Source organism: Cygnus olor, chromosome Z, assembly GCF_009769625.2.
Source record: "Cygnus olor isolate bCygOlo1 chromosome Z, bCygOlo1.pri.v2, whole genome shotgun sequence".
NCBI classification, from domain to species: domain Eukaryota; kingdom Metazoa; phylum Chordata; class Aves; order Anseriformes; family Anatidae; genus Cygnus; species Cygnus olor.
Window position 1 is genome coordinate 11,380,628 of NC_049198.1, and position 19,281 is coordinate 11,399,908.

A 19,281-nucleotide genomic window follows, 5' to 3' on the forward strand; every position below is an offset into this window, starting at 1 on the left:
ATGTCTCCTCATTTCCAACCTGAACCTCCCCTGCTGCAACTTGAGGCCCTTCCCTCTTGTCCCAGTAACAGCACTACAGTGCTCACACCACATTATGTGGTAACATTATCAGCCAGTTTATCAAAGAAAATGCTTTTATTCTCAGAAATACATGATTAAAGCTACCTGACAGTTTTCTGTATTCAACAGTGCAAAGAGATCATGATGGTACTATTAACAAGATTCTACTCGGTCTCATTTCTTCTTTGTTATTTTTGTATTAAATTTCCTTATCATGGTATAGAATTAACAGCCCCGATCATTTGATTTCTAAGGCCAATACAGTTCTATTACCATTTTTACTTTAGCAAACCTGTTCCCCTTGCTTCTGCAACATCATGCAGAGCTAGTGATCGAGTTTGCAAGATTACAACAAAAATATTCTAGAACTGGTTGCTTCTTCCTTTTTGAAAGAACTACTCATTGTTACAGAAGTTCACATAGTTTTTTCCAAATGTATGGGCTTCCTTTTTCTCCTCAAGTTCTTACTGAAAACCTTTTAACATTTAAGATGACCAGACTCTTCCATGTAATTAACCTACACCTAAAGATTTTTGTGCCAACTTTGTCACTTGACTCACAGGAGGTTTTATCCTTGTTCAGGGACAAATGCCTCATCGCACAACTTACCTCCTCTCAGACTATTTGGTCAGACCCCCTGTTCCACCCGTCTTTCTTGCAATGCATCTTTGCACCTATTTACTACCTACTCATCTGTTGTGGCTATGGATGGCACCAATTCAGATGAAGGTTCAGCTGTGCTTGCTACCCAGTGCTTTCTTTCCAGTCTGTCTTCCTCAGAGAAGCTTCTTGTAAAGCTACCCATGTATTGACAGTACCTCCCTCGCATCAAACACTAAGACATGCCATACTAAAGTACTAAATAACAATCAACCAAACCCTGGATAAGTCCACTGTAATTATTCCTATTTGATGATCACTCTTCTAATAACTACCCCTACCAGTACTTCTCTACAATTATTTTATTAATCTCTACATTAAGTAATAATTTTCCACACTGCACCTCATCAAATATTTTAACTTAGTCCCAGTAAACAAGACCCAAAGACTTAGGCATGTGATCAAGTTATTAGAGCAACAATGAATATGTCAGCTGACCTACAGTAACAAAACACGTGCATGTTCTTCAACACAACAAAGAAAGTAATTCAGTTTAGTTTAATCACCCAACACAGTGGGAAAAAGTTGAACTAAATTCCTCCGTATGTTCTATGGGCTAAGAACATGCAAACAATTACTGCAGCGCAAACAATTACTGCAGCACAGCTGCCACAAACAAATTCAATGGTCTGTTAACTAAGCCATTTTTCTGTGCAGGTCAGATCTTTTCTTGCCCAAAATAAATTCTCACATCCTTATAAGCACCTCTGAATTTGCAGTTCCACTGAGACCAACTGGCTTTACTAAACGGGCAAAGCTTAAAAACACTAAATAATTTAGATTGAAACAAACCTTTGGAAATCATCTCTTCTAATCCTACACTCAAAGCACAGCTAATTTTGAAGTTAGATTATGTTTCTCAGGGTTTCCTCCAGTCACTTTCTGATTATTTCCAGGAAATAATAAAGGAGTCCTAGATGAACATTTACTTAAAGTAAACACAACTTATGACCACTCAATTCAAGGTAACTTCATATTACAATTCTTACAGTGTTTTAACTTACTCTAAGAACAAAATCAAAATAAACGTAATTCTTTGATTTAAGTTATTAGTAAAGGACTTGGCAGCTTCAAATTGCACTTTTGCTGTATAATACTATGCTAATAATATAATGCTAATAATACATCACCTACCAGAGATTTTCATTCAAAAAATATTTTCAATTCATGCCAACCTATTTCTTTAGCTGATCATAATAGGAACAGTGCTTCCCCACCAAGCTCACTTCCATTTCTCTTTTCTAGGAACAACACACATTAATCAATAAGGATCTTCCAGTTCAGATTTCACTGTACTTTCACTATCCCAGCCACAGCCAGTTTACAGTCTAAACATTGCACTAAAGTCTTCTGCTCCAGGTTCTGTAGATGTTTCAGTCAGCTTTAAAAGGTCATTTCCAGCACCATACCTAATTTACTGTCTTTCCCTAACTGCCCTAAACTGCTACCATTCATATCCATATTTCCCCATGTTCTTTGCTTCTTACTGCCAAATAAATCTGCTTCTTTTCAAATTTTACACCCCACTGTATACCTAGCTTGCTCTTATCTTCCATAAGGTACCTAAGAAACCTTCAGATTGAGAATGAGCTCTTTATTCACAATTATTGGACTAGTGCATGAGAAAAGTATTTTTTTGTAAAAAAAAAATAATCATTGACTCAATCTTTGAAGAACATCTATACTAATATCTACAGCATTAATGTTGGAAAATACTAATCAAATCTTTCTGATGCGTTAATACCTGGGGAAAAGTGCCATATATGAAATACCAATATGATATTACCCCTCCTAGATAAGACTCTCTGCAGCAAGCTGTGACCATACATCTTTTTCCACACTAACCTCCAATCCCCTATCAACTCGATTTTCTAGGGGGTAAAGGGATGCACTGTTCTGCAATCTTGCAGAATTCATCCCAGAGCAAAGGCCACTGCAGAAGTTAGCCTTGTCCATATTGCTGTGTGCTGTATGAAACTTCTTTCACCAAGTCAAAGGAAGTTTTCCCAAGACAGGTGTGTTTTGCTTTTATACTTTGCAAGCTAGACTTAAGACTATGAATGTAGCTGCAGTGTTAGTATCAGCATTTGGTATTGTATATACTCAGATCTATGATTCTCAACCAGTGTAACATGTAGAAAACTTTTCTCCATTTGCAAATTTTAAGTCACAGAATCCCAGAATGGCTGAGGTTGGAAGGGACCTCTGGAAGGCATGTGGTCCGACCCCCTGCCCAAGCAGGGACACCCAGAGCAGGATGCCCAGGTGTCCAGGTGTGAAGACCTCCAAGGAGAGAAACTCTACCACCTCTCTGGGCAACCTGTGCCAGTGCTGTCACCCGCACCACAGAGGAGCGCTTTCTGATGCTCAGAGGGAGCCTCCTGTGTTCCAGTTTGTGCCCACTGCCTCTTGTCCTGGCACTGGGAGCCACTAAAGAGAGCCTGGCTCCATCCCCTTTGCACCCTCCCTTCAGATATTTCTAGACGTTGATAAGACCCACCCCCGAGCCTCCTCTTTTCCAGACTGAGCAGTCCCAGCTCTCTCCACATAGGAGAGGTGCTGCAGTCCCTCCATCTTGGTGGCCCACCAAGGTTGCCCTCACTTAGACTCTTTTCAGGCCATGCCTCTTGTGTACCGAGGATTGAAGAACCAACCAGGCACAGTACTCAAGGCGTAGCCACACCAACACTGAATAGAGGGGAAGGACCACCTTCTCTTGACCTGCTGGCAATACTTTGCCTAATGCAGCCCAGAACTCCATTAGCCTTCTTCACAGCAAGGGCATGTTCCTGACTCATGTCCACCAGGTCCCCTAGGTCCTTTTCTGCAGAACTGTCCCCCAGCATGTACTAGTGCCTGGGGCTGTTCCTCCCCAGGTGCAGAACTTTGTGAATCTCCTTGTTGAACTCCATCAAATCCCTGTCAGCCCACATCTCCAGCCTGTTGAGGTCCCTCTGGATGGCTGCATGGTCCTCTGGTGAGTAGACCACTCCTCCAGTTTATATCACCTGCACATTTACTGAGGATGCACTCTACCCCATTGTCCCGATTGTTAATGAAGATGTTAAACAAGACTGGACCCATTCCAAAACACAGAGGCATCGAAGAGTTATGATGACCTCTGCCCAATTCTACACTGTGAAATCCACTAAGCTCCAGTATAGCTTAAAAAAAAAAGAAGTGTGCTTGTAGGTAGGAAATTCCTGCCTGAACACTTACATTCGGTTAAGCTGAATTAAAACACCACCAACAAAATGTCCACACCCTGAGAACAACTCCTGAAAACTCTTGTTCTGTTGGGCAGTTTTATTCCTCTTTTTTTTTTTTAAAAAAAAAAGAATATTCAAGGAATGATTGAAAACCTCTTCTGTGCTGCACAAAAACCTTCACCAAGGAAACTGCAGCAGTGTTTTTGATATAGAAGAAGAAATATAGACTCTCAAAGTGTTTTTTCCATTTTGAAAGTCCTTATTTCTTTTTCCATGTGATGGTAGAGCGCTTCAAATTATTTTAGATCAGAAGCTGGCTAGGAAGCAGATGTTGCTGATCAATAGCAGTTAATGAAGAATTGGTGTCCCCTTAGCAAAACATTATTGTCCAGTTCCAAAATTATAAGAGTTTGTCTAGTTTAAATAGCTACATAATAAAGGTTTGAATAAAGGTTTGCACGTGAGTAATATCCTTCCACAAAAACAAGCTTAGATGGGAACTTTTAACTGTTAGATCTAATACAGCAGAACACTCCCTTGTTAGTTACTTTTATAGATCAACACTGATGGAAGGCTTGGATTTCCAGTGACTTATCTGCCCAAGAGTGACAGAGAATTAAGAGCACTTAAATTTAAGAAGCAAACACTAAATCTTCCTCTGCAGTACACTTTGCTCTTGCCCTTTTCCAGACATTGGCCTTTTCTATTAAAAATAATTGAGGCTTTGCTAAAAAAAAAAAGACAACAAAAAAAAACACTGAAAGTAGAAAGCTTTATTTAATTCTTTATTTCTTTTATTTATTAATATCAAGAAAATGTAACACGTGGATATAATGCTATTTTATCAGCATATAACTTCAGGTGACTTGAGATTGTAAGATACTTTATTTTCCACATTAGGATGTCTGTGGAGTAAGCCATGCATTAAGCAACTTAATACGGTATCTTTAGCAATTATTGTCAGAGGAATTCACTTTCAAAAGAACACAGTATTTCTATACAGGGTATGCTGCATGTGAAAGGAAACAGAGAGGATAGTACAAAAAAGGCTCCCTATAAGCCTTGCATTTCTGCACACCAACTTATTTAACTTAAAAATGAATTACAGTTCACATGCACGTAAGCCCACAGAGTATAAAAATGCTGATCTTCTATGCATGTGTACTAACAACCAACACATAAATTTTAACTCTGCTGCTATTCCAGCTTGGTTTAGAGCATTGAACATTGAAAACTCTCTTCCTAGAGGCAAAGGACATTCTTGTGTTTTCAGCTTTAGCATTCTGAAGAGTGCTATTTGGACAGAGATTTTAGAGTAAGTCTAAAACCAATTGTCTCAACCCAAATTACCAGCTTCCTCAGAAACTACAACTTAACTATGTTTCTTGCATATTTTTTCATTTAAAGAAGTGATTTATATGCTATCTTAGCATGACATTTAAACTACTCAAACATAATTTTAAAAATACAAATATCTAGAACTTAAGACAAAAAAAATAAGCCGCATTTCTTGAAAATTCCAACTTCTTTGAATATTTTAGTATTAAGGAACTGTACTTATTGAGACCCAACTGCGGGATTTTTCAAAGTTTCATAGACTATTCTATCAATAGCAGAATAGAAAAGGTCTGTCTAAAAATATAATTCTGCAGTTTTTCTTTCAGTGACATCAAGATTGAAATGAGTATGACTTAACTCTCCAAAAACTAAATGAAGCGCTACAACCTGCTGCTTCTACAGAGAAATGGATAAAGAGGCACTACTGAATAACTGCTCAGATGAAGTTTCAGGTGTGTTAATGAAACCTGGGCAGAGTGAAAAATACTAAACATTTTTCTCCTGAACTCACTTAACAATAAACAGCGTAAAATGCTGAAATAAAATATTCAGTTACAGTAAGTTAGTTTATATTTTAGAAGAGACTTTACTTCTGTTTTTCTGGTCTGTCACTTGATATAAGCATCAAACTTTAATGAAGATTTAATATAACTTTTTATAACTTTAACAAAACATATTACTTCCTATTATCACAATTCTGTGAACGGAATATTGATTGTAATGCAATTCACAAGGAATCCAAATGGAGACCTGAAGGTATGCAAGCGTACAACTCTCTTGAATCCTGTTAAATTTTAGCAGCTTCTGATAATGCAATTCTACAGTCCAACCACACATGACCTGAAAAAGACATTTCCTTACAGCAATTTTAACTTTCTCTTCCTCTTCCCTGTTTCTAAAAACATCTTTGTATCATTCTATTACAAAAAGTACCGACTGCTACCACATAGCTAAATCATATGCTATCAATAACTCATCTCAAAGATGAATATGCTCATGTTTTTAATATACCTTCACTGTTTAATCTTCACATTCATTCTCACCACCTTCTTAAGCCAATTAAATTAGGTAATGTTTCTTCTGTCTGTACCTCTGACCATAGCTGCAAGCATCTACATCAGTGATGCAATATATGCTCTGTATCTACCACCCCCATACTCAGTTGCACACAGACGGCTCATCCCTATATTGCTTTCTTCATCATCAAAACACTGTTTTTCTTCAAGTCTAGTTAACAGCCATGTTCACAATGATAGCACAACACAAAAAGAACTGAGCTCAAGATGTCACATCTGCCTAAAAAAATACCAACTACTAACATTTTCCCTGTCAGAAAAAACACACTAAAATTGGCAAGTTCTCTATTAGATGATAGAAACTTCACTAGTATGGAAAAATGTATTCAATTCTCAAAGCACTCTATATTTCCTGCCTTTAGCTGCTACTTTGCTTTTCTAGGTACCAATAATGCAACTGCACTTTATCCTACCTAGTAACAGACAAACTTTTACAAATAATTTAACACCCCAGAGTTACAATCATCAATCTATTTTGAGGTTACAACTACAAAGGACTTTAGAATTAACAGAAAAGTTTCCCCAAGTGCTTGGTTCTTAAAGTCAAGAGCCTGTTGCAAATTTCACCTCATTGGCAGACTTCACTCTTACAAACAACAAAGCTTCCTCTTATTACTGAGGCACCTTTCCTCCCCAGATACCACCACCTCCTCTGATTCCCTATCAATAGTCAACAGCAGAACTGGCATACAGCCCACACTAACAAACCCAGAGCTCCTTATTGTCTTACTAATGTTGGCATATCTCACTTGAGGGTGGCACTTCACTGGTTTGGAAACAAGTCTACCAAAATCTTTGCATAAACAGCAGTAGCTTATTGGACGCTTCTTGTGTACATTAAGCAAGATGGAACCGCAGGTTTAAGACACCACTTAAGACTACCATAGATTGAGCAAAGGAGAATCGGCAATATAGGCAGCTTGATCATATCAAGAAGTTCCTTTTGCTAAAAATGCATATCCTTTAAGATGTGATGCAACTCAGAGCAGCAAGGTCATAAAATTCACAGATAGAAAGCATTTACAATTTTACAATCTGATATAAGTAGGTTCATCCTGTGATAAAATTATGATTACTTTTGTTCCCCATTCATTTTAAGCACAGCACCTGAATGCCAGACTAGCTATAACTGCAAGAATTCACTTCCATATGGCTGCCTAGAAGACCACATCTTAACCTAAACTCACGAGCATCATGATTTGCTCTGTACCCAAACAGCTTCCTTTGCCCTTATGTGTTACAGCTTGCAATACCGAATGTATAATATTCACGTTACTTGAGGACAATTTAAAGTTAACAAATCACTCCTAACTACCCAAGGATCTCCCATTTATGACCCATCTCATTACAGCAGAACCTTGGTAAGAACATCACTAAGATGAAATTCAAAGGGTTACTCTATCTTCTTGAAACCAAAATTTTAACAGGAGGTTGATTAAATGAAACCATTACATTTGCAAGCAAAGAAAAGCCCACTTCTCTATCCAAATTTTTCTCAATGCTCTCATCTCTCCACCAGCATCCCCACATTTCAATCAGCCAACTTTAAAATAAAAGCGTAACAATGACTCTGCAGCATCAAAACAAGAATGCTATTTTTTTTTTGCATGTGAAAGACAAGCCAATATTAAACTCTTCGTTTCAAACCGGAGACACACAGTGGTTCATGTGAGCTACAATGTGCACACACACACAAGAGAAGAGTACTGGTATCACCGAATTACGCATTTATTTCAGACTCCTAAATAGATTAGAACAGTTACTGAAATAAGTAACAGATGAGTTTTGCACCGCACACAGATTTATAACTTTAGGTTCTAATACCACCATCAGCAGAAAGCACACATTGTAAAGCTATTCCAATATTCAGAGAAATTTCCTGTATGGGTATTTGCATAATCTGATTCTTCTCTCATTAAGTCATATTATTACTGTGCAGTTCACAGAAGAATTCTAAATGAAGCGGGCAGCAGGAAGTTTTATGCAGTAACAACACTGAAAGGAACGAGAATGCTTCTAATCCATTATTTATAGGTTTAAAGGGCACTTAGCTCTTTTGCTGCCTTGGATTAAGTGTGAGATGAGGTAAGATTTCAGATGTACTTTTTGAAAACTATTATTCATGAACAAATAAAAAAGACATCTATCCCTTTCTTATCTAGTCAATTCAGGAGCTATACTGCTTACATGTCACAACAGTAAACATGTTATCAACTCCTGAACGCTATGCTCATGAATCTCCCAAACCCAAGATCTAACACAGGAGCAGCTACCGATCATTCACTCGGCACAATAAGGATGAGACAATATTTAAATGATCCACCATGGCCACAAACAACCCAGAATCACAGGAAGACACACAGTGATTTCAATGTCAGTAATAGCTTCATCATCTTCTCATTTCTTGATTTTAAGAAGCCATTTCCTTGAGCCCAACGCTTTTAATACATTGTGTCTTTACTACCATTAATGCAAATCAGACTTAACATTTTACGAAAAAAGAATTCCAGAAGGCTTCATACTGGTCGTCTATGAGCCTACAATTAAGTATGGAAAACCTCTGCTGCAAACACCTTTCAAATACCACTTAATTAGTATGTCAGATTTTTTCCTTTGAAATTATATCTCAGAAACTACTTAGACCCTCTACTTTCTAATGCGAAGTTCTTATTTTTCCATCTGCATGTTTTCAACTGAAGATTTAACACTTTTGCACTTTGAGATATTCCAAGAAAAGCCTATATTCTACAAAGAACTGCAAAGACTTTTTTGCACTTAGCTGAAGTGCTGAAATCAACAAGATTCTATAAATCATCATAAAGAAGCACTGATATTCCTTTTAAAATTGTATCCCAAAGTTCTCCCAATGCATCAGAATTTTTGACAGCCATTTTGTCAAGAGAGAAACCAAAAATGTGACTAATCATGTTTATTATGAACATTTCTGTTACTTTCTACAAAACCCAGAGCAGTAAAACTTGTAACTGGCCTATATTAAAAAAGAAAAAAAAAAAAAGAAAAAAAAGATCTGCAGTTGCAAGTGTCTAATTTTCCCTCCTAAAACAACCTGTTATTTTGATCAACTTTTTGAAATCCACAGAGTAGTTTTGTGGCCAGAAAAAGTCTTCTGTAGATTTATGAGGCCCACCTGTGTGTTAGCTAGCAGATAATCATTCATTCGTATTCTCTACAATCCTGGTTTCTGATGAGGCAGGAATTTTATTATTTTTATGTATTGTGATACTTTGAATACTGGTAACAAGCTTAAAGAGTGTTTTGCAGTACTACATCTTCAATTATCTTTCCCTGATGGCCTCTATCCCTTTCTAAAACATTAACTAGAGTAGAATATACATTTTGTAGCACTCAGTAAATAAGCCACTAAGGACCTGTCAAATCTGCTTTATGAATGTGAGACCCCCTTTCAGCCGCTTCAAGTGATTTCTGTGTTTTTTGATCAAAGTATTAAATTTCTCTCTTATGAAAAGAGTGCTTTAATACTGGTTGCTGTGTCTCATCACTTTCAAACACAGTACACATTCAAACCATTTACAGGACACAAAGTCTTACTGATATACTTGTGCTAGGAAAGGGGAAAAACCTTCTTTTGATCAGTTTTTCCATTTTCTCAGGAACACATTTATGATTAACCATGAAAACAGTTTTGAACTTGAACTTTATTCCAATTATACACTTTAATATTGCAATGCAAAAGGAAAGTTCGACTGAGTTGTTCAGGTTTTTAAGGCCATATACCTACCTCCTCAGCTTCACAACAAACAGAAAAATAATTTTAAAAATTCATCTCCATAACTGCAGTCATATGGACCTCATAGTTTATTATTCCCCTAAAGATCATTTCTCAAATGAAATAAAAGAAAATCCACTATGCTATTTAAAAACTGTTCTACAACCCATGAGAACCCAGTTTCAAATTTCACTAACTGTCAAGTAACACACGCTGTGAGCATCTCATCTTAAAAGAACTAGTAGATGTGATAAATTTAATCCCTTCCTTTAAATATTCAACATTGAACGTAAATGAAAACAAACGTATTTTATGTCTACTTCCAGGAAAGAATAGATGCACTGACTTGGGCATCATTGCAAGACATCCGTAATACTGTACTCTCCTGAAACTACGCAGGTATGCAAATTTGATTAGCTTGTTAACAGTAGTTAACATTAGCTTTTTAACGGTAGTTACATTAGCTTGTTAACATTTGTATTTGCTTCTTAACAACCTCTGATATATTTGCTTTATTATGTTTTTCCCATTAGTCAAGACTTAGGTATTTAGGGAGATCTTTATTAGAGATGTATAAAACAAATAACGGGGATTCAAATGTTAGCTTCAAGGTACTACTCCAATATAAATCAAAAATGTAAAGATGTTTCTGGTTATGTAATTTTCTTTCTTTTGTTGCCAAATTAAGAGCATTAATTTCAGAAAGAGACAATAGATGCTACCAATTACTGCTTTTTTTTTTTTTTCCAACTCTGATACACAGTCTTTGATGCACAAAGATACCAAGATTTAAGGGAGTACGTCATATATTACATAAAAGAGGTACAGTTTCAGGTCCCTGAGCTCCACTCTAAGACTTTCCCCTGGTCCCAGATAACCAAGTAAGGCAATCTTTTTAAAAGGTGCTTGCTTGGCCCTGGAAATACATTCCCTATTTTCTCAGGCAAGCATTAATTACAACATTGCTTCAGCGGAACGAGACAATCCCCTGTATTTTCCGGAGCTTCAGCTCTTGCCCTATCCGTCCAGTCTCCCATCGTTTGGGGTGGTGTAATTTTAAAGGATTCTGTCCTCCCACACTGACAGAGGTGGGGGCAAAGACACGAGGAGCAAGCCCTGTCCTCACTGGAGCTTTAGGAGGAGAAGGGCCCGGGGGCGGCAGGCTGTAACTCGGTGGTGTTGTTGACTGTAAGTGGCCATTTTAATGTAAGGGCCTCGGGACCTGATGCTGCCACTGATTCTCCTCCTCCCTCCGTGGTGCCCAGCTCCACCTCCCCACCCTCACACCACGGGGGACACGGGTGGCAGCAGGATAAGCAAACACACCCTCGGGCGGGGCAAGGCGAGCAAAAGGGTCCCTGGCACCACCACCCGGGGGGGACAGGGTGCAGAGGAAGCCCCCAGAAGGAGGGTAGCGAGCTCCAGGCTCCCCCCCAGGGTGGGCGGGCGGGGAGATCCCCGTGAGGGACGGAGAAGGGGGCTGCCGGCCCGGCCGGAGGGGAGGGAGGGCGGGGCGGAGAAAAGAGTGAAGAGCGGCGGCGGTTACCTGTACTGAGCAGCAGCCCCGCTATGGGTGAATCCAAAGTAGTTGCCGGTGGCCATTTTGGCATCTTCTCCCAGCCGGCTGGGCACTGCGGCGGCGGCGGCAACCGACAGGAGGCGGCGGTCGGGGCCATGACAGGAGGAGGGGGGGAGGTGGGGGGGTGGAGGCGGAGGAGGAGGGGGTGAGGGGGAGAAGGGAACAGAAGGACAGGGGACAGACGGACAGGGGGCAGAACGAGCCTGGTCAGGCGAGGCACCTCAGGACCCCCCCCCCCCACACACACCCCTGCATCCCCTCCCCCTCATCCCTTCCCCGCTCCCCTCACAGCCGCCCTCCCCCCCCCCCCCCCCCCCCCCCCGAGCGCCGTTACTTACCATAGGTGAACGAAACTACCGGGCATATGGGAATCATGAGTCCGAGCTGGCGGCGGCAGCGGCGTCTGAACTCTCAACTCTCACCCCCCCCTCCTCCCTCCTCCTCCTCCTCCTCGCCGCCGCGCTCGCTCCCTGCCCCCCACCCACCCACCTACGGCGACAACGGCGGAGTGCGGCCGGGCCGGCGCCGTGCGCACGCGCGAGATGTGCGGGTTGGGGGGGGGGGACGCTGGGAGTTGTAGTCCGCCCCGCGGAAACGCGCGCGCGCTTGGCGCCGCCGGGAGACGACGGCGACGCCTCAGCTCGGAGAGCGGGCCTCGGAGGGTGCGCATGCGCGGGATGTGCAAAGGCTCCTGGGAAGTGTAGTCTTCCTGTGTGAGGCCCAGGCGTGAGGGAGCAGTGCACGTACCTCCTTACTCTCTCCATTACTCTGCGTTTTGTGCCCATAACCGCACCACGGGTGCACCCGTGAGCTTATATGGCAAAGTATAGGGCCGATTTCCCATTCCTGCCTATGCAGGGAGCACACACAGCAGCCAGTAACCCAAGGGGTGCCCACCACCCGTGCTATACCTGTCCCCACACACGTACCAGAGGTGTCAGTGCTGGCAGCTGTCCCACCCCAACCCTGACACACACACCAAGTACCCAGCTACCCCATGCTCACAAGGCCACGCAGCCAGAAGGCAGCACAAATGGCTGGTGTATGCATGCAGAACTGACCACAAAACCTACGGCTTGGCTCCATGTGTGACGACCAAGCTTCAGATTCACCGGGGCCCGTGGTGTGCCAACCACAACCACAGACGTGAAAACCAACATAGCTGTCACCAACCGAAGCCATGTGCACACCTAGTCTGACCTATTCCCACCATACCACAGCCTGTCCACAAATTCCCATCGTTACCCATGCTTATCATACACAGAAGGTAAAGACTTGCGCATACACAACACATTTATCTGACGTTTCCACACAGCAACAGTCCGTGAGATTGCTCCTAGAAACTGTGGGGCAGCATACTGCAGGCCACACAGTAACCTCTGGGTGACTGAACCTGTACCTGTGCAGTTCTGTTCCTCCTGGTGACCATTTCACCTTTAGGTAATCCTTCCCTCTAAGCATTGGCTGCTTCTCAAAACTCTGAATACAGCAAAACTTGAAGCCTTAAATACTTTCATCTCATTTGTGTGCTTTGCACTGTGATGTGCAGTTTTCATAAACTAACCAAGGCTCATAAAACAGCACTTCTGGATTAATTCAGAACTGAACGCTTCAGAGGTATTCGTTTTCCACAAGCTCTACCTATTTGGCATCTTCTATTGTTCTCACAAAATGACAGGTTTCTCTTCCCTCAAACTACAAACAGTTTTCTTAGTTTCTAAGAATTTAACATAGGTATTTATGTTCATAAAACAAATGAGAAAAGTAAATTCTCATCTGAAGTTGGCATTATCACAACTACGCATGAAGCACAGGTATTTAAGATGCCAAGCATTCTTGCCAGTTCACTGAACATAATTCATTGGTCATTATTATTAGCTTCACACAGGAACTAAATAGCACTGTACCTCTTGTACTTTCTTATCCTAATCAAGCACAATAGGAAAATGAACCTGCATGGGAAAAGGAATAAATTTCCAACCTTTGTTGTGCACTTTTACTAAAAGTGCTGTTCTGTGAAGAAAGCAGATATTGGGTAAAGATATTTTATTGCTATTGCTTAGAAAAACAAAAGCCCTCATCCTGCAACTAAATAACAGAGTACTTCAGGAGAAGGCTGTATACAAATCCTTCATAGAAGGACTTACAGGACATGACCTCTGTCACTATATCCTCAATGGACTCAGGACACATGAGATAGCCATACTCTCCTCTCCTTGTTTTAGTAAACACTGTTCATAATTGGACCATGGGATGATGGCACTTCAACAAAAAGGAAATTGAAATTTTCTTTGTTCCACTGCCTTTCAAGTTTTTTCAGTTAAAACCTCTCAATATACTGAAAAACAAAGTATACAATACACATTTCATTAAAAATATATGCATCTATATACACACATAGACATTCACACACCTTTTAAAACTGTACCAATAAAGTTATATTTTGCAAATAGTCAGGCTTGCAATTGCTTATTTCTTTTGGACTGATGAATGTGGACTATCTTCTCTCTGTTAAACCTTTGGTTTTGAAAGCTGAAGAAAAATAAAGCTTTTTTATTCATAATAGATTTCCATCTTAGGTTTCACAACTTCTTTTATCCAAGTAATTTCTATGAGTCTAATCTAAATATTCCATCCTATATCTTATGATTTTAGCACTGCATATGTCTGTGCATAAGCTCCTGTTTGGCAGCTCAATTCAGCCGCAATTTCAGCAGAAGTTTCAGATTACTTTTCCAGTTGAATTTTGCACATTGAATCTTTAGTGCATATATCACTTGAAAAAGATTATAATATAACATATTATGAGAAGCCACACTTATTAAGCATGACAGAAAAAAGTTCAAGATTTGTCATATTCTTGGAAAAAAAAAAAAAAGAGTGGTAGAAATCTTTCTCTGAGCAGTTCCCTAATAAGAACCTCATGCTTCTTGATGACTTTGTAAACCATTACATAACATCTATTTATGTTACTGCTAGCTCACAGGATCAGATTCATAGTCTATACTTAAAAAAACCTCAATGGTTTATCATACAGAGATGTGATCTTGTTTTATGTATATCAGATTTACTGCAAAATGAAGCAGTAATAAATTTAATTAGATCCTTTAGGGCATTTTGAACTTTACCTATTTCTATATCCTTGACTGGAAGGAAAAATAAATGGAGTGATAAACTGCAAATCACGAGGCAGAGGGAGAAAGGCAGAAAAGCTTTAGTGAAACATTCAAAAGATTTTTTTTCCAAATAGGAAAAAAAAATATTCTCCATCTATGTTCCTATTAAAGTTACGGAACAACAGCCAAGAATTTCCAGAATGAAAACATACAATGGAACACAAAACTTCAAACTGGGATTAAATAGTACAGCTACTCTATTTGTCCAAAGCTCAGTGCATCTAAAAATATCATAGACAAAAATGGCAAGCAAGCATTAAGAAAAACAAATCTTTGACCTTCATTTCATGAATATGAAAGGAGATCACCAAAATACAGCAAGAAGAAAGTCCACAATTTAACATGCAGTGGCATCAGCCCTACTTTAATATGCACACCCCTACCACTACCACAGGACCCCAAGACTGTTTAAACAGAAAAACTCTAAATTTCTGAATCTTCTCTATAAAGGACTGAAACTGAACAAGCATGTACTTTTTTAAATTTTTTTTAATAGCAGATGTAGGTAAGATTTCTTACAGGCAACCTTCGAGCTTACTCAGAAACTAGGCTCTCAGCTGGCTTGTTTGACCACCAGAGGGCAGGGCAGATGTAGCAGCAGATTAAAGTTTTACTCACAGCAAGTACAGAACACACACAAAAACTGCAACTTTTATTTCCTGAATAGGTAATTTAACATTTAGTGCTCTCTTTGTAAAAGCCCTGAATAGGAGGATTCTTTTTCTATTAGTTTAAGGAATCCAGTACTATCTTCTCACCTGGAAATTGTTTCAGAGAGCTATACAGAGGTAAGACGTTCATCACCTTATCAACATTCTTTTGAAGTGAAATTATGTTTTATAAGCAGAGAAGACAAAAACCTGATGTTTTCACCAAGACTTTAAGTGATTAAAGTAAAAAAATGTTACCTTTTAATAGAGGGTTTAGAAGTTGAACAGTGATGAGACCAGCATATATGTCAGTAAAATAAATACAAAATACTTATCATATCATATGTGAAAGTTATCAATGTTTATAATACCTACTTGCAACAGCGAAAAAAAAGTCCCAACATTCAACCATAATGCAAAGTTATGCAAGTGTTAATGCAAACTGAAATTACACATCAGACACGGGGGGGGAAATGAATCAGTTACAGTATACAAGCAAAAATAATGCCTACCAATGCACTTTTTCTTTCCTGAAGCTAAAAGAAAAAAAAAGTCTGTATGGAAGCTAGCCTTCCACTCCTCATCCAATTTTTTTCACTCACCTGTTATACTATTAAGTACTGAATACTAAAACTTTAAGAGCTGTCTCTCATTCTGTCTTTCCCAAAATGTGTCTCAAACCAACTCTAGTATTTGTAACTAGCAGAGTCAACAATTGTCGATAATAATTGCTCCGTGATCATAAGTATGAGCTTGTATTTTTCAGCATTCCTGTTCCATGCTATAATTCCTCTTTGAAGAAAAAGCTAATGCTTCAACACTTTTCTCAGATGAAGATGTGTAAGATGAAATGAGGCAATCAGGCAGTAACTAGAAGAATTTAAGCCCTTTTAAGGCAGCTACTGAAGGGAAGTGTCTGATGAGAGAACAAACCCATTACAAAAAACTATTTCAAGAGCTTAGAAGGTGAACTATACTCCTTGGGTGGTTAGATGACTCACTCAGAAGGTAACGGAACAAATTTACCTTGCAAAGATTAAGACTCTTTCTCCACTTTTTAAAAGCCAGCATCTTTTCTTAGTATCTTCTTTCTTCTTTTTAAATAGAATAAAATACAGTAAGGTTAATTTACCAAAAAGCTTAAAGACCCACTAAACTTAACTACTAGAGTAATTCTTAAAGAAACCCATCATTACAGAAGAACGTGACATGAAAACCTCAGATGCAGCAAACACTCCCTTCCCTTCACTGACCTGCTATTTGGGAATTCAGCTATAAAAATAAACTTGGTGCTTGCTTTGGAGGAAATGTTGCAGGTGGAAGAGGTTAACTCATTAAGATCCAGCAGAAAAATTTCTTTCTTTCAGTCGTTTTGATTTATTTCAAGGCTGAGGGACTTGATTAAAAATGCATAAAGGATTGCTGATCTGAATGTGATGCTTCTAAAACCTTTGTGTTCTTTGTGTACCAGGTGTTGACCTATAAGAAAGCAAAGCAGATAGGGATTACAAAGACCTGAACTGCCATTACTATTCTAATATGAAAGTTAGTAAAAGCCTTGAAACCAATAGCTATGTCATGGTCTGAGAATATTTTTTTTGGCATTAATATTCTCTATATGGAGACCATCTCGTGTGGAATGCCTTTAGTCTTGCTGTTAAGCATTAAGTACTGAGAGATTGTTTTTACATCTTCCATGAATAAATGGCTTGACAACCTTGATATTTGCACAGTGGTGATAATTACTACCGTTTACATGCACGTGATTTACTGTGCTTTACTTCTAGGTAAACAAACATCATTTTATTTTCCAAAGGTCAGGCTTGTAGTTAAGAACTGTGTATTTTTCTATTTGTTTTGCAAGACATATAACAACATTATGAAACACGGAATTTCCAAGAATTAGTTAAAAGAGCACACCTCTAATTTTTGGTATTAACTTCCTGTTTTTCTCTTACTAAAGTCAAAAAGGCTCTACTGAGAGATTATTTACCTCACTTCATAGTGAAAACTATGAAAACCTAATGGATCCCTTCTAGAAACCTCATCTCTCAACCTCCCTTTATATAAGTATTTCAGAAACACTGTCTAGGATTTGGTGACTTTTGGTATTATCCTCATTTGAAATTTATTTATCCTTCTGGCCCTGTCTCATGAACAGGGATCTTTGGAATCCAGAAAGCCCCAAACTTTTGAATTTAAATACTGTATTAAGAGACATCTGCTCTTGGAACAGCAGGGGCAGATTACATAGCACCCTGTGCCATCTTTACCCATAACAGCTTTACCTGGAAGCTAGGGCTGGGACTAGAGTACACTTCCCGTTTCCGATTGTTTACCCTTTTTTTTTTTTTTTTTTAGGAAAAGCTCACATTGTCACGGTAGCAAAAGCACAGATTGAGCGGTAATAACAATGATAAAGGGGCTAAAGTAAACTGACAGTGAGTATCTGAAGTACTGTCATCCTGCCATGCTTACAGCACTACATGACCGACTGGTGCTAAAAGGGATTATTAAACTATGACAGGCTGTGGTAGTTTGTGTGAAGTTGCATTGATCGCGGTAATATTTTAATGGTAATAAATCTCATCATAGAATCCTAGAGTCATTTAGGTTGGAAGAGACCTGCAAGATCATCAATTCCGACCATCACTTAACACTAACAAGCCCACCACTAAACCATGACCATGTCTCTCAGTGCCACATTGACACATCTCTTAAATACCTTCAGGGATGGGGACTCCACCACTTCCCTGGGCAGCCTGTTCCAATGTAAAACTACCCTTTCCATGAAGATTTTTTTTTCCTGATATCCAATTTAAAACTCCCCTGGTACAGCTTGAGGCCATTTCCTTGCATCCTACCACTTGTCACCTGAGAAACAGAGACCAACACCCTCCTCACCGCAACCTCTTTCCAGGTAGCTGTAGAGAGTGATGAGGTTCAGCTTTTTCATCTTGTTTCTCAAAATGTTTTGAAGTGTTCACAGATGCTGCCCAAACCCATGTTGCTCTCAAGTTTATCCGCAAAGGAAGGCCATGAACTGCAACAAAGCGAATACAGAAAGACGCCATGAGAAACCACTCCTGCTCCAACGGCATACCTGGCTGCTGCACTGCAAGAAGTCTTCTCCATCAACAAAGACAGGGGCAAACGGCACAGCCCCCAAAATGAGGCGTCATTTTGGCTTATCCCAGCACATGTTTGCACACTTGTTTAAATTAATTAAGCCTACTGCTCATTCTCAGGTCCTGACATAGGAGAGAGCACCAACGAGGCACTTCAGATGCAGCATGCTTTGGCATGAATACACACCAGACAATGGCAAATTATATTTTCAAGGGCTTTTTGCTCAGATTTTTGGGGTTGGTTGGCTTGCTTTGTGGTGTCATGTCCCCCGAAACCCGGGACAGGGGGAGCTTTCTAAAAGCGAGCGTTTACCACGGAAACCGAGAACCTGCGGCCCCAGGAGGGAATCCCTGTGCTTGGCGCCCAGAGGAGGGCAAGGAGGCTCAAACCCCCGCCACACACCTGCAGGGAGGAAAACGAAGGGGGGGAAAAAAAGGGGAAGCGGCTTTTTCCTGGACAGCACCTCAGGTGACGGCCGGGGCTGCGGTCTCGGCATGCAAAGCAGGCGCGGCGGCGCCCCTTCACCGCGTTTCCTCCCGTCCCCTTAGCGAGCTCGAGGAACGCCCTCGGCAAGCGGCCATTTGCCAGCCCCCCCCCTGCCAGCCCCTCAGCGGCCGGCCGCCATCTTCCCCCCCCCCGCCGTGAGGGGGGGAAGA

General features: G+C 40.1%; 1 protein-coding gene, 1 long non-coding RNA gene and 1 other non-coding gene across 6 annotated transcripts in view; all 3 read right to left on the minus strand.

The window, feature by feature from the left end:
- Positions 1 to 12,212, minus strand: part of ZFR (zinc finger RNA binding protein) — a 44,004-nt gene extending 31,792 nt beyond the window's left edge. For all 3 annotated transcript variants that reach the window (XR_005815294.1, XM_040541181.1, XM_040541180.1), the window contains exons 1-2: positions 12,009 to 12,212; positions 11,638 to 11,722 (exon numbers count right to left, since the gene is read on the minus strand). Coding sequence is in view for 2 of the 3 variants with exons in the window: in XM_040541181.1 (XP_040397115.1) it covers positions 11,638 to 11,722; positions 12,009 to 12,045 (122 nt within the window). In the remaining variant the exon portion in view is untranslated. The remainder of the gene's footprint in view (positions 1 to 11,637; positions 11,723 to 12,008) is intronic.
- On the minus strand, positions 268 to 404 carry LOC121062398. The gene has a single exon (XR_005815533.1). It is a non-coding gene; the product is annotated as a small nucleolar RNA SNORA66 (small nucleolar RNA).
- Positions 12,213 to 15,739: 3,527 nt separating the features above from the next.
- Positions 15,740 to 19,232, minus strand: LOC121061731. Of its 2 annotated transcripts, XR_005815236.1 has the most exons (3): positions 19,028 to 19,232; positions 18,401 to 18,539; positions 15,740 to 16,975 (listed from the first exon to the last, which is right to left on the minus strand). It is a non-coding gene; the product is annotated as an uncharacterized LOC121061731 (long non-coding RNA). The 2 variants fall into 2 exon arrangements; XR_005815235.1 differs by having other exon boundaries at positions 18,401 to 19,232.
- Between the last annotated feature and the right edge of the window lie 49 nt (positions 19,233 to 19,281).